This window comes from Anarrhichthys ocellatus, unplaced genomic scaffold, assembly GCF_004355925.1.
Source record: "Anarrhichthys ocellatus isolate YVR2014 unplaced genomic scaffold, GSC_Weel_1.0 scaffold11, whole genome shotgun sequence".
Taxonomy (NCBI): domain Eukaryota; kingdom Metazoa; phylum Chordata; class Actinopteri; order Perciformes; family Anarhichadidae; genus Anarrhichthys; species Anarrhichthys ocellatus.
In genome coordinates this window covers 9,059,100-9,072,060 of record NW_022280041.1, presented here as the reverse complement: position 1 = coordinate 9,072,060, position 12,961 = coordinate 9,059,100, and the positions used below count along the sequence as shown (strand labels likewise).

Sequence of the window (12,961 nt, the reverse complement as noted above, 5' to 3'; positions counted from 1 at the left end):
CACACACACACACACACACACACACACACACACACACACACACACACACGGAAGGTAAGAACTGTAGATTAAAAGGTAGAGGAAGACAGGAGACGGCGAAAGACAAAAACACAGAGAGGCTGCTGAGAATACGGGATTAAAATGAAAACCGCTTTATTACATCTGCACTTATCAAAATCTCAAAACCCTGCATCCTGCTGACTCACCGTCTATTGCGTCTGGCTAATCATGTCAGCTAAATGCCTAAAATCCAATATTACTAAACTAATGGCTTATGCGCAGCCACCAAAGACATGAGGGGGGGTTGTTAAGAAAGTACAGATAGATGGAAAGAGATGGAGGACTAAAAGGATGGAGACCACAGAGACTTCAGCGAGACGGAGGAACAAGGGAAAGAGGGGGGCAAACAAGGCCAGAACAAATTGATGGAACTCATTCTGGGTGAACTAATGGACTGGATCAAACCACGATAAGAGACAACAAGATTTGGAAAGACAGCCGAGAAGGAAGAATGCGGTAATTGAATGTTCAAGTAAACAAATTACAATTGTAATAGCCGTGTTGGCACTCCTGTTGGTGCATTAAAAATCCATCGTGGTCTGCTGGCCCATTTCTATTTGATCGTGCCTGTTTCTGTGAGTTGACATTGGCATACTTTGAGACCAACATATTTGTGTGTGTGTGTGTGTGTGTGTGTGTGTGTGTGTGTCTCACCAGGTTGGACCCTCCAGTCCAGTAGAGGAAGAATCCATCTGGGTCAACTTTCAGAGTGACCAGGGTGGGGGGCCCGCTGTTAGGCTCCTAGACGACAACAGAAATGGAGGCATTAGAGGGACGAACATTCATTTCATTTCCATCAGCCAGTGTACAGGTATATTAAAACTTGGGTCTTATTTTCATACTTAGAGGAATATGTGAGCACAGCTGAAATGTGACTATAATCCTCATCTCATTGCACAACGGCAACATCAAACCAGGAAGTCACTCACAGCCAACTCACAGCTGTGAGGGGTGTTTACGAGTTTGAGTTTAAAAAAAATACTATTTAATTTTCCTTTCATTTATCTTCCAAATAAGTTTGGCTAAAATCTGTCAAATTAAAGTAAAATAGGTTATTTTGTGTCAGTTTGAGTTGGTTAAAATAAGATAAAAAAAATTTAATGATACTGCTGATGTGGCCAAAGTTTTGAAAATGAGACCCAGGTTGTATGAAACCATCATTTTGTTTCAGAGCTGAACTCCTCAGCCAGTGATTCTGAAAACTACAGATTGAACTCCTAAATGAGTCTAGGTCTTGTTGCTGCTTGGCCACCTTGAATACCATAACCACAAACCATACAATTGAATGTAATCTTCTTGTTGTGAGCAGCAGGGCCATAACAAAAACACACAGGCGTGTAATCCATTTCGTATCCAAATAAACAACTTCTGGGGTAGAAGACAATATTCTCACAGCAAAATAAAAAGGACAGAGTGACATGAAATAAGCGGTTTATGGCAGCAGCGGCTCTACCTGCCGGCATATGGCTCCTTGCCATTATGGGATTGTAGACAGAAGCCACACAGTTTGGCCAGCATGAAATGTCATTCATGTGCAGCATAATGACGGCTCATGCAGGAGCCTGCATCAACATGTCATTAGCATTGTCATTATAGGGTCATATGCAAGATCCCATGACACACACACACACACACACACACACACACACACACACACACGGTTTGTCCAGCAGACAAACATACCGTCCAGACATCCTGGGAAACAACGATGATGATCCTGATTGGTTATTACAATGACAGATGACTCATGTACACATGTCATCATGAGCTTCAATATAAGCATCATCACCATCAGATGGGAAGACAGAGAAACGTTTGCCAGGCAAAACTTTGCCACCGACATACTATCAGAGGAGTACAGTAAGTTTACAAAGATATGCAACACACAAACAACTAACCACTGACCACATACAAGTGCTGCTTCTTAAAGTGCGGCAGAACAAATGCAATGACAGACAAAGCGGATACATAAATAGTCATCGTATCATGTTTAACACACAAATGTGCAAATGTTGACCATTTGAATAATCATTTCAGACTGAATGATTTCAAACAAACACAATCTAGCAGAGTTGATAGGAATCAATTGAAAGCAGGCACAAAAACAAAACTCTTAACTGCATCCCTCAATTCAAAAATACATTTTGGAGAGACGATGCAAATTATTTAAATATAATGTCATAAGCAGATTGCGTTACCTTCAGGCAGAGCCAGCGGTTCACCCATCTTTAGGCTCACATTAAGCTTATCGGGCTTCTCATCCATCTCTACACATGGAAGCGAATAAATGTTGAACTATTCCTTAAAGGAGTCGCCTCAGTTTTAACTTTCACAGGAAATGCACGTTACGAGTGCATTTCAGGCTGAACATACCTTGAGTTTAGGCTCCAAAGTCGGCTGACGGAGAAGGAGATGGCAGGAGTGGTAGATGTTTAGATTTAGAATATACAGGCAAGAAAGATGGGATGAAGGTGGATAGGAGATGGATTGGCAGGAAAGGGTGACGGTTGAAAAAGGAGAAAGAAACAACAAAAGGTCAGGAGGAGTAGAAAGAAGAGAGAGCACGAGATCAAAGCCAAACCACATCATGAGACCTTAATAAGCAACGGGGAATTCAGTGGTTTTAAAGTGGGCATCCGACTTAGAGTTACGTGATTCACTTGCAGTGAAGCCCGAGCTTGAATATCTGCAGCCATTAACGGCTTGTTTTTGCTCAATCTTTTGTCTGCTAGGTTTGATTTCCTGATTCAATAGAAAATGATCACAACACAAACTGGAAAGTTTGGAAGGCTCAGATGTTTCAACAGCCAAAGTGCTGAGAACAAAGCAGCTTTCATTCATATTAACAGAGACTACTGTGCTTTCCATGAAATGCATAAAATGCAAATCATTTGCAAATCAAAATAGCTGTCTTGGGCGATAAATGCAAATAATACCGTTGTTACATAATCCCGGAAATATTTGCTGCAGCATGTCAACAAACACCTGCAAATCTCCTCCGACAAATTGAACGTTAGTAAGTGCTCCACTCTACTTCAAAAGACAGATTTACGTTTCTTTTCAAACCAGCCAGTTTCCAACAGTAAGAGCACCCTCACAATACATTTTTACAGCCGTTTTAAGCTCCACTGTGGGAGCGTGAGCCGTGTGAACGCTGTGGCCTCGCCTTCTTTAGGAGCAACATAATTCAGACGGTGGGTGGCGATACTAGTTTTACAAAGTGAAAGGCTCTCTCTAGAGCTTGCTTTGTTGTTCTGAACTACTGTAGAAACATGGCGGTGCAACATGGTGGACTCTCCGCAGAGAGGACCCGCTCTCAATGTAGGTGCGAAGGGTTCATTCTGAGCTACCGAAAATACAACGATTCTTAGTTTCAGGTGATTACACACACACGCATGAAAACATAGTTAAGAACATTATCTTCCATTAGTACCCATGAGATCCCCTAAATGCTACACACTGGACCTTTAAATATACGGTTTCCATTCATAGTCAAGAGTGATAGAAGTCATCACATCTTGAGGTTGTAGTGTGTTGGTATTTCTTTGATAGTTCAACAGCTGTAGTGATGCTGCTGCAGGTGCAACAGAAACCTGTCTTCACCCCTTAATATCAACAGCGGAGGACATTCCTCTGGGCAGAAAGCTTTCAGACAATTCAGAGCAGTGCTGGTCAGTACAAGTACGTAGTACAATGTATTGAGGTACGTTTTACCCCCCCGTAGGAGTGAGACCGATAAGGTGTCTCCCTCTCTTAACTGTATCTAAACCGTTACACAAGAGGCTCAGTTTATGTAACTAGTTCTCTTCTTTGCAGAATAGGTGGGGAATTCCACTGGGACCGGATACACTTGCAGAGGAATGTGATCTAAAGGCTCATGTGACCAGTAATATAACAGCATCTCCCATATAGTCTTCAAGCCACACAGACAGGAGGCTGAACACACACACACACACACACACATCATTTGGGTCAGATGTATTTGCATGTTGCACCCGCTGAGTTTTACATACCTGGCAGTTGCTTTCTAGTGCTGCACACACATCGGTTACTCTCTCTCTCTCTCTCTCTCCTGTATCTTTCCATAATTTATCTTTCAATCTTTCCATTTGTATTCACTAATCTACTCACTTGAAGTATTTTATTTGGCTATGTTTAAATCAGGCAAACGGTCAAATATTCTCCAATTACAGCTTCGAAATCTTAATTTAGGCTAATGACAATTAATATAGTCATTAATTTGTCTTTACCCACTTGTTCTTGCCAAGTGTCACTGTAACTGCTCTGAAAAAGAAAGTTTTACAACACAAAATGTCACAATAGTTTCCAGCTGAAATTAAGGGTAATGGTTAGAAATGACTGCATGCCCTCCCTACAGGCAAGTTGTTTTCCATAAACATGCACCCTATGGTGCGTTTTCGGTGTGAGAGTGGGTGGTATGTCAATAATTGGACCTCACCCCACTCCCTAATTAACTGCCATATGTAGAGACCTTCTGAAGTCTCGCCTCGCTTCCTTCCCTCCTTTCTTTCTCTCCATGTCAATCATCCCTTCAAATCACTCTCCCTCCAACACTTTGATTGCTGTTTTCCCTCCTTAATAATTGATTAAAGACCAGCTCTCTTTCTCCAGAGCCCCTGAACCTCTGACAAACCCCTTCATTACCTGGCCGTAATGTCAAACACACACACAAAGTGGGCTGGACCACCCTCTGAGGCCAAGGTCTTACATAGACTGACACCAGCTAATGAGTCCCTCTTGAAAACCCCCACAATCTATGAAGGCATGCACATGCAGAAAGACACACAGGGCTTCTGCCTCTCTTCCTAGATACGGCCTTCACCACAAATGAATGAGTGTCTGTTGTGTAATACGAGTCAAGAGAAACCGATAAAAAAAAAAAACGCGACTGCTCCAAGCGCACCTTTGGTCCGCCATAATGCGTGCATGTTCAGCGACTGGTCGCGGGAGTGGTGTGAGAAAGAGGGCCAGTGTGCACTTAGTGCGAGTGTGTTTGAGCCGCTGCTTTGGCAACATGGTAAAAGTTGATGACAGCGGGTAACCTTTGGACTCGAAAGAGAAAGAGAGACAGAGAAGAGGAAAGAGTGGGGCCAGAGAGGGAAAATAAGCGTTAGAATATGAAACAAAAAGGTCAGAACAGTTCATATTTAGTGAAGTGGTAAATGACATGTGGTAGATGTGGTTTATCAGAACAGCGTTACATACCGTAGGTGTAAACATACGAGGGCACTCTGGGACTAGTTTCTCCACAAGGGTCCTTTAACCTTCACCCGATCCAACATCCACTCAGGAAATGAACCAGTAACCCTGCCAGTGGTAGTGCCGTGTTCTAACTGCTGAACATTACCCCTGTGTACATTGACTTAAACAAAGTGGCAAGATCCCTGTTTTAGATCATCCCCCATTACGAGTATCAAATTCTCCTGCACCGACGTCCGTGTCAGAGCCGCTGTTGGTGTGGGACGCCTACAGGGATATGAGGATCATTTTCAGACAGCCTCTCCTGGAAGTTTTCAGTGTCGCATTCCGCTATAAGTACAACAAATAGATGTGTAAAGAATGGAAAAAACTTCACAGGACAACCACTAAAAGCAGGTAATTGCATTGTGACAAACAAGACCTCTACCAACTCTACTGAGACACTTTTTAAAAGCCTTGAAATGTGGATTATATACGAATAACCAAATATTATGGGCTGTAAGGAGTGGAGGACCTTTAAACCTAGTAGTACAAAAGAAAGAAGACAACAGAGGGGAAACAAAACTAAAAGACCGGAAGCAGACAGAGACTGGAAGAAGGAGGAAGAGAGAGTGATAGAAAGATGGCCACAGAAGGAATGGGGGAAGAGATCTCATCGAAGATACAGAGACACAACAAGGTTACATGTGTAGTGAGTAGGAGTAGAGATGGAGCAGTCCAGATATCAGTCCCACACTTCACATGTGGCTGTGGTTGACCTTCCACCTCTCCCCCTCCCTCTATCCATCCATCCATCCCTCGTTTCTCACCACGCTGTCAGGATGTCAGCAGTGTTTCTCGGCATGGCGTCAGAGCTTCGCATAAGCCTGCGTTTCCTCCTCCTCCTCCTCCCGCTCTCATCTCCTAAACATTTACCCTTTCACTGACCGATAATGACAACTTGTGGCATGTTGCTTCCTTCCGTCTATCTAGTGCTAAACCGAGGGATCCACTTTTTGATGGAAACACAGGAACAGTTGGCAAAGAAACGGTTTCATTGGCTGCCACATCTCGGGTATAAAATGCGTTCCAAGCAGTAACAAAACCATCTCGCCTTGCGCAAGGACTTTCAACACACCGTACATCCAGTGTAATGCACGTTGTGTCTGCAACATGAACAGTGTCGGCAGTTAGTAAAACATCTTAAGAGAGCATGCAGTCGTTCAAGGCTGCTGCAGTGGATATTGTCATCAGTGCTGTGGCATCTTAAAAACATTGGATGGTGTGACATAAAGTGACGGTGTAACCGAGAACTGGCCAAAGACAAGCAGGAACAAAAAACAAGACAATAGAAGGAGCTGCTGGGCAAGTCCCGACATGCAGAGGAAGAAAGTGTGCAGGAAGAAATTTGTAACACAATCATTTGTGAGCTTTTGTCATCAAATGTCCATACACATGTATCATTCTGCTTTAAAATGATCCTTTTCCCCTTTCTTTATGCTGAGCTAACTGGCTGCTGCCTCATATTTACCGCACAGACATGAGATTGGGCATTTATCTTCCCATCTCAACTCTCACTAAGAAAGCAGATAAGCTAATTCAAAATTCAAAATTGCAACAGGTCGGTACTTGCAGTATCTTCACACTAGATAGGGGTGGGAAAGCAGTAGATTCCAAAATGCCTCGTCCGGATATTTAAATGGCCAAGTGTCTGCAGTCAGTTGGGTTTGGCAGCAGAGTGCTGATAAACACTAAGAACAATAGCGCCATTGAAGTGTCTTTAGTGTTCTCAACTGTTGCCACGATCATAGTTTGGAGCTCCTCAAAGTGAACTGCGGTGCGGTCTGTAAAACTCTCGACTGTATAATCTCAACCAAACTGCAGGAAACGACCTCAAAATGCAACATTTTATGGTACATCATGCTTCACTCAAGTTACAGGAGCCAACACAGTCACATTCCCAAAACTGTCCAATTAATGGGCAGATAGTGATACCATGTGACTTTGTTTACAAGCCCTGGTCTGCTTGTAATTGTGCAATGTGAACATAAACAAATCAAATCCAAGAAATTGCACTTTCCCCCCATATGGTTCTGAGCAAGGACAACATGCAGGAGTGTTTGTGCCCCGAGAGGAATTCTTCTTTTTGTTTAAAGACAACAAGTATATACATGCAAAGGCACATAGTGTACAGGAAAGTGGCAGAGTGGAAGAGTATTCTAATACCAGGTGCAGATGTAATCCAGATGAATGCAACGGTCTGCAAAGGAGGTAAATGTTGATATCAGGTGAGCAGATGATTTTGTTTTTCCACTTCTGTGCGCTCCACGGCACACTGACAGAGAGCCGAGCTGCTCTGTAAACGAGCTGCCTGTCTCTGTGTGTTTAATTGGTTTGTTTGGGAGGAATTTTAACTGAATTCCAGTTGGGATTCATCTCAATTGAATTGTGGCCGGGCTTCAGAGGGCGCAGCAGCAGCAGCAGCAGACGCAGGGGAGGGTGGGGAGGAGAGAGTGAGAGAGGGAAAATGGTTTGGCTCTGGAGCCTTACAACAAGCTCCAACAGGAAGTCATTCAATGGGAAAACACACACCCAGAACAAAACAACCACACACTGACACACACACATATGAACACACGTGTGTGTATACAAGCCAAAACACAAAAGAGAGACGGTCAATTTGGAATGCATTCCTCCTCCTCCTCCCTGCATGAGTCAGTATGCGTGCGTGTGTGTGTGTGTGTGTGTGTGCATGTGTGTCATTTGATGGGCCTTCAGTAGACTGCAACAGCATCTCAGCGACAGATGAGTATCAGGTAGAAAAGTGAAGGAGCAAAAAAAGAGAGGGTGAAGGAGAAGAGACCGAAGATGAAGAGAAGCCATGTGGAGGAGGACATGGTGATGAGGACATGGTGATGAGGACATGGTGATGAGGAAGGGGGTGAAACGAGAGAGAGACGGGGTCAAAAGTGGGGTTTTCATGTAAACAAACTGCACTGCCCTCGGGCACTTTCTGCACGCGTGTCTGTGTGTGTGTGTGTCTGTGTCCTCATTCTTTTCTCACTTTGCCAAATCCTTAAAGCGGTACGCCACTTTTTTGGGACAGTAGCCCAATGGTCAACTCCCCTGTTAAAACACAGACACTTAAACGATCCACGTGTCCTCGGTAGACTGTTATTTCTGAGCTCCAGAAAACTTTTATACCACGGCTTTGAGGCGAGCAGCTCTTTTGATAGATTACAGTTGGATTCATCATTTGTCCGGGTAATCAATAAATCTCATCTATAAACTGAAACAAATTCCCAGCAACTCCCTGTGGTTCAGCAGCGCGGTACATTTTCTTTGATTCCCATCCAACTGAGATCATATTGAGTCATGCTGCATTTGATGTGGATTACCTTCAGAGTCCCAAGAGTCTGTTCTCAACCTGTAAAAGAAAAGTGAGTGTACGCTGGCTTTGGAATCATTTGCAAGATTTGGAAACACTGCCTTCGTACCAGGCAATCAAATGCCATATTTAAAAAAAACATTGCGTGAGCAATTCAACCTCTCTCCTTCCTCCTCTAGCACTATGCAAATAAGCCATACAAGCGATGTGAGAATGTTGTAAACATATTTTTTATGTAAAACTGTGCAAACTTCTGTTTTGGCCAGGTTGATCTCTTGTAAAAGAGGCCGTGTATCCCAAGAGACTTCCTGGTGAACAAAAGGGTTTGACTAAATTAAAATAGAGTGAACTTTTAGCTGCAACAAGTTCTTATTTTCTCATGTTTGGGACATTGGCATGCTTAGGTGTTATGATGGAGCCCAGGAGCAAATGATTGTCTGCCTTAAAGCACTAAATTATTCAGCTATACAAGTCATTAATCGTATCAGTATAAATAAGGTCATCAGGAAGACGTTCAGACAGTCTTGCTTTGGTGGAAGAAGACAGGAAAATATGCTGTTTCTTCAATGACTTTGTGACAGGTTGGGGATAAGTAGAGGGATCCCTTCGTGACAGTATTATTAGAAGATGTGAAGCCTGTCTCACTAAGCAGTGTTGGCTGGATAACTGCACCGTGGGGGCTGCAATTAACAACGGTCTATTATCACTGATTAAGCCATCGTTAAGTTGCTCGTTTTGTCCGACTCGTAGTTCAACACGAAAGATGTTCGATTCACAAGGATAGCAAACAGAGAAACGCAGCAAATCCTCACATTAGCAAAGCTGGAACAAGACAGCGTTTAACATTTTACCTCAATAAAAAACTGAAATGATTTATCAATTATAAAAATAAAAACTTACAGCTAATTTTCTGTGGATCTGCAATCAAATGACTGATTAATGATTCAGCGGTACCTTGATGTGCAGAGAAGAAGCCTGAGCCCAATGACTCCATACTACAGCTTATTTATTTAAACAGTCATTTATTTAGTCACAGCTCACTATGGAGAGATATTTGGGATCTGATTACACTAAAAAGGGAGTAAACGAGGACCTACTCGTCTTCCACAGCATTTATTTATGGATTTGGCAGCATATCTGAACGATAGTTTTCATATTCCTGTCCCGTAAGGCTAACTGATTGAAGATGGAATTCGTACCGTCTCAACCATGGACTCATTTTATTATATTGATGTTTAACAATAGAGCATCTTTGACATTTTGACCTCAAATACAAAAGCATTCCTGCAATTATTCCGAATCCACATCCCTCCTCTCCCAGATGTGTTCGCTCTCTCCGTCTCTCCTCCATGATTCACATGTTGATTTCAGTGGGCAATAGCAAATAGACGGGATGAAATATACACAAACAAGCACATGTTTCTGAGTATTCACACACTTTATCGCCGGAGTAACCATTTCCTGGGAATTCCCTTTAAGAGGGAGAGACAGAGAGAGACAGTGTGTCTGAGACCGAGAGAGAGAAAGGAAGGGAAATCAAAAGGCCATGGTATGCACTGTTTGCGTGACAAGACCCTTCTTGCTAAGCCAAACACACACACACACACACACACACACACCCACACACACGCATCACAACACCACTGCAGTGTGAAGCTCTGTTGCTAATAACTGGTTTTACATTAAAAACTGGTGTTGTCCATTTTTTTGTTTGCGTGTGTGCAAGTACCACCAAACCTGACCTCATATCTGCAACGTACACCTATGATGAAAGCCATATTGGAACTATGGACTTCTATGTGCAACAATTCGATGATCACCACACGCACACACACGCACACACGTGCGCACACTTGCAACTGTTGGAAGACACAGGCCTTCAGTCAGTGCCAGATCAGTCAGCAACTCGGTTAATCATTGATGGCCGCTCAGACACATGGACACACACACCTTCTTTCTCTGTAGAGGAGATTGCAGAATGGCCCTGCACTCTGCCTCAGAAAACCCCAACACACACACACACACACACACACACACACACACACACACACATAATAATTATGGTCGCTGCTGACATGGGCAGGCGCATGTCAGGGTTGCCAGACACACCGCCACCGAAATACAGTTGGAAAAATGGAGCAGTAGAAAGAATGAAATCCTTTGTGTCAACATGATTTATGTTGTCATCAAAACAAAAACAACAACAACTTTTAGCAACTTTTAACAAAAACATAAATTCTTTCAGCTCAAGGTGCGCTCAAATGGAGACAGCTTCTATGGGATTCCCACTCAGACAGGTGCTTTCTCTACTAACCCACTGGCGGGGGGGGGGGGGGAAACAGAGAGAGAAACAGCAGGGTGAAAGAATGAGTCTGAACTGAACCTGAGCCCGAAGAAAACCGGCTTGACAAGAATTCAACACAACACACATGCGCACACACACTCAAGCACTGATGCCTGCTGGTATACAGGGGAGTTTTCTAATACAGTCTCTGATTAACGCACGCTTGCACACATAGTGGGCTTCTGTGTTCGGAGCATTTTTTTTTGGTGAGGCTGTGCACACACCTGCACACATTGTCCGTGTGTGTGTGTGTGTGTGTGTATCTTTCACGCACGCACGCACACACAAACACACACACACACACACACACACACACCAGTCTCGTGTGTCCCTTCACAACAGTGGGCCTATACTGTCAAAAGTCATGTCTCGTGTCGTCTGTCTCTTGTCTTTCAGTCAAATCCGATCACATCAGGAGGAACTTGAAGGACCTTCTTTTTTTTAAGTCAACAAACAAAGATTTGGTCTCACTTCGAGGCTTTAAGAGCTGTCTGAGCATTGAGACACGTTTCATTCTCACCTCGTCCCATTTGATGAATTTGCCCCCCTTCTTCAGCGCTTCGTGGACGGACACTGGTTTGAGCTGCAGCGCGTGGACTCCCGGCTTGGCCCCGGCCATGGCGAGGGACTCCCTGCCCGGGTGCCAACGCCTAAACCCCGGCTACCGCGACTCCTTTGGAAGGCACAAAAAAAAAAAAAAACAACAACACTCTTCCTTCCTCCTCTTCCACCCCGGAGCTTGTTCTTCTTTTCCGGGGAGAGAGTGAACTGCAAGTGCGCGGCGAGAGGGAACTTTTTTTTTCAGACCCTGACCTCAACAGTTGGTAAACGTCACCGAGAGTTTGAAGAACATGAGGAGTAAAATCCAGAGAGAGAAGGAGAAAGACAGGACTGAGAGTTTCGGCGCGCACCGCCGCTGTCTTGTCCGCGTCCACGCAACGCGGTGGCGCGCCTTCAACCCCCGCTTTTTATTATGAGCTTTGATTGTTATATTTGTTTATTTATGCCGAATCCTTTAATCGCGCACTTGAGCCCGCAGAGAGATCCCTTCCTTCCTTCCTCCCATCTGGTCGACCTCTCTCCTCTCCTCTCGCTCTTCCAAACTTTCTCTGCTTTCTCTTTCTCTCTCTCTCTCTCTCTCTCTCTCTCCTGTCGCCTCCGACGCGTCTCTTCTTCTCTACTCTCTTCCCTGCATGTTTTCTGTGGGGGGGTGACAACAAAAAGAAGATTCCGAGAGGAGAGAGAGTGAGGGACAAGGGCAGCGTCAGACAGCGCTGAGTGAACGAGCAGCGAGAGAGCAGGAGGGAAGTCAGAGATTGTGTAAAAGGGGTGTGTTTTAATTCAATTCCTCTGACTGCCTGTCCGTCCGCATGTTTCCTTAAATATACAGTGTGCATGTATTATCATGAACACGATCGGGTCCGTGTTTTCTTTATCTCAAATAATGTTTGTTTTCCCCAATAGTCTATTTGCTCAAACATTTACCCACCCGGTATGTTGACTTCATCACAACTCCGAATCTCCCCGAACTTAAAGGTGCGCAGTGATTTAGTATTGTGCGTTCATAAAGTTTGGGGACTAAAACGTGTCTTTCATCCACTCCTGGTAAACGTGTTTGCCACTTTGTAATACAGGCTTTCAGTTGGACATTTGTAGTCTCCCAACCCAAGTGGAGATGACCCTTTGTGACATTATGTGTCATTTGTTTTCTTTAACTCTGTAAAGCTTTTCTGGAGCCAAAGAGGACATATACAACTGTTTTAACTTCCCCTCTGACTACATTGACCGTGATGTGTAAAATGTCCCCTTTAATGAGCCCTCTAGTTCAGTGCTAAATAATATGAATCTATGTTTATTGTAACAGTATACATCCACATACTGGCAGCACCACAAGACAGCCAGGACTAATCTAAGGAGGCAGAAGAAGATAAAAGGCTTAAGAATGTGGGGGGGGGGGGGGGGGGGGGGGG

The 12,961-nt window shown here is 44.0% G+C and overlaps 1 protein-coding gene across 2 annotated transcripts in view; it reads right to left on the bottom strand.

Annotated features, from left to right (window-relative positions):
- Window positions 1-12,283, bottom strand: part of plcb3 (phospholipase C, beta 3 (phosphatidylinositol-specific)) — a 36,616-nt gene extending 24,333 nt beyond the window's left edge. The window contains exons 1-3 of one of the 2 annotated variants that reach the window (XM_031850841.1): window positions 11,512-12,283; window positions 2,434-2,457; window positions 715-801 (exon numbers count right to left, since the gene is read on the bottom strand). In XM_031850841.1, the coding sequence (XP_031706701.1) occupies window positions 715-801; window positions 2,434-2,457; window positions 11,512-11,610 (210 nt within the window). In that variant the 5' untranslated portion in view covers window positions 11,611-12,283. The remainder of the gene's footprint in view (window positions 1-714; window positions 802-2,433; window positions 2,458-11,511) is intronic. The other variant, XM_031850842.1, reaches the window with a different exon arrangement.
- Between the last annotated feature and the right edge of the window lie 678 nt (window positions 12,284-12,961).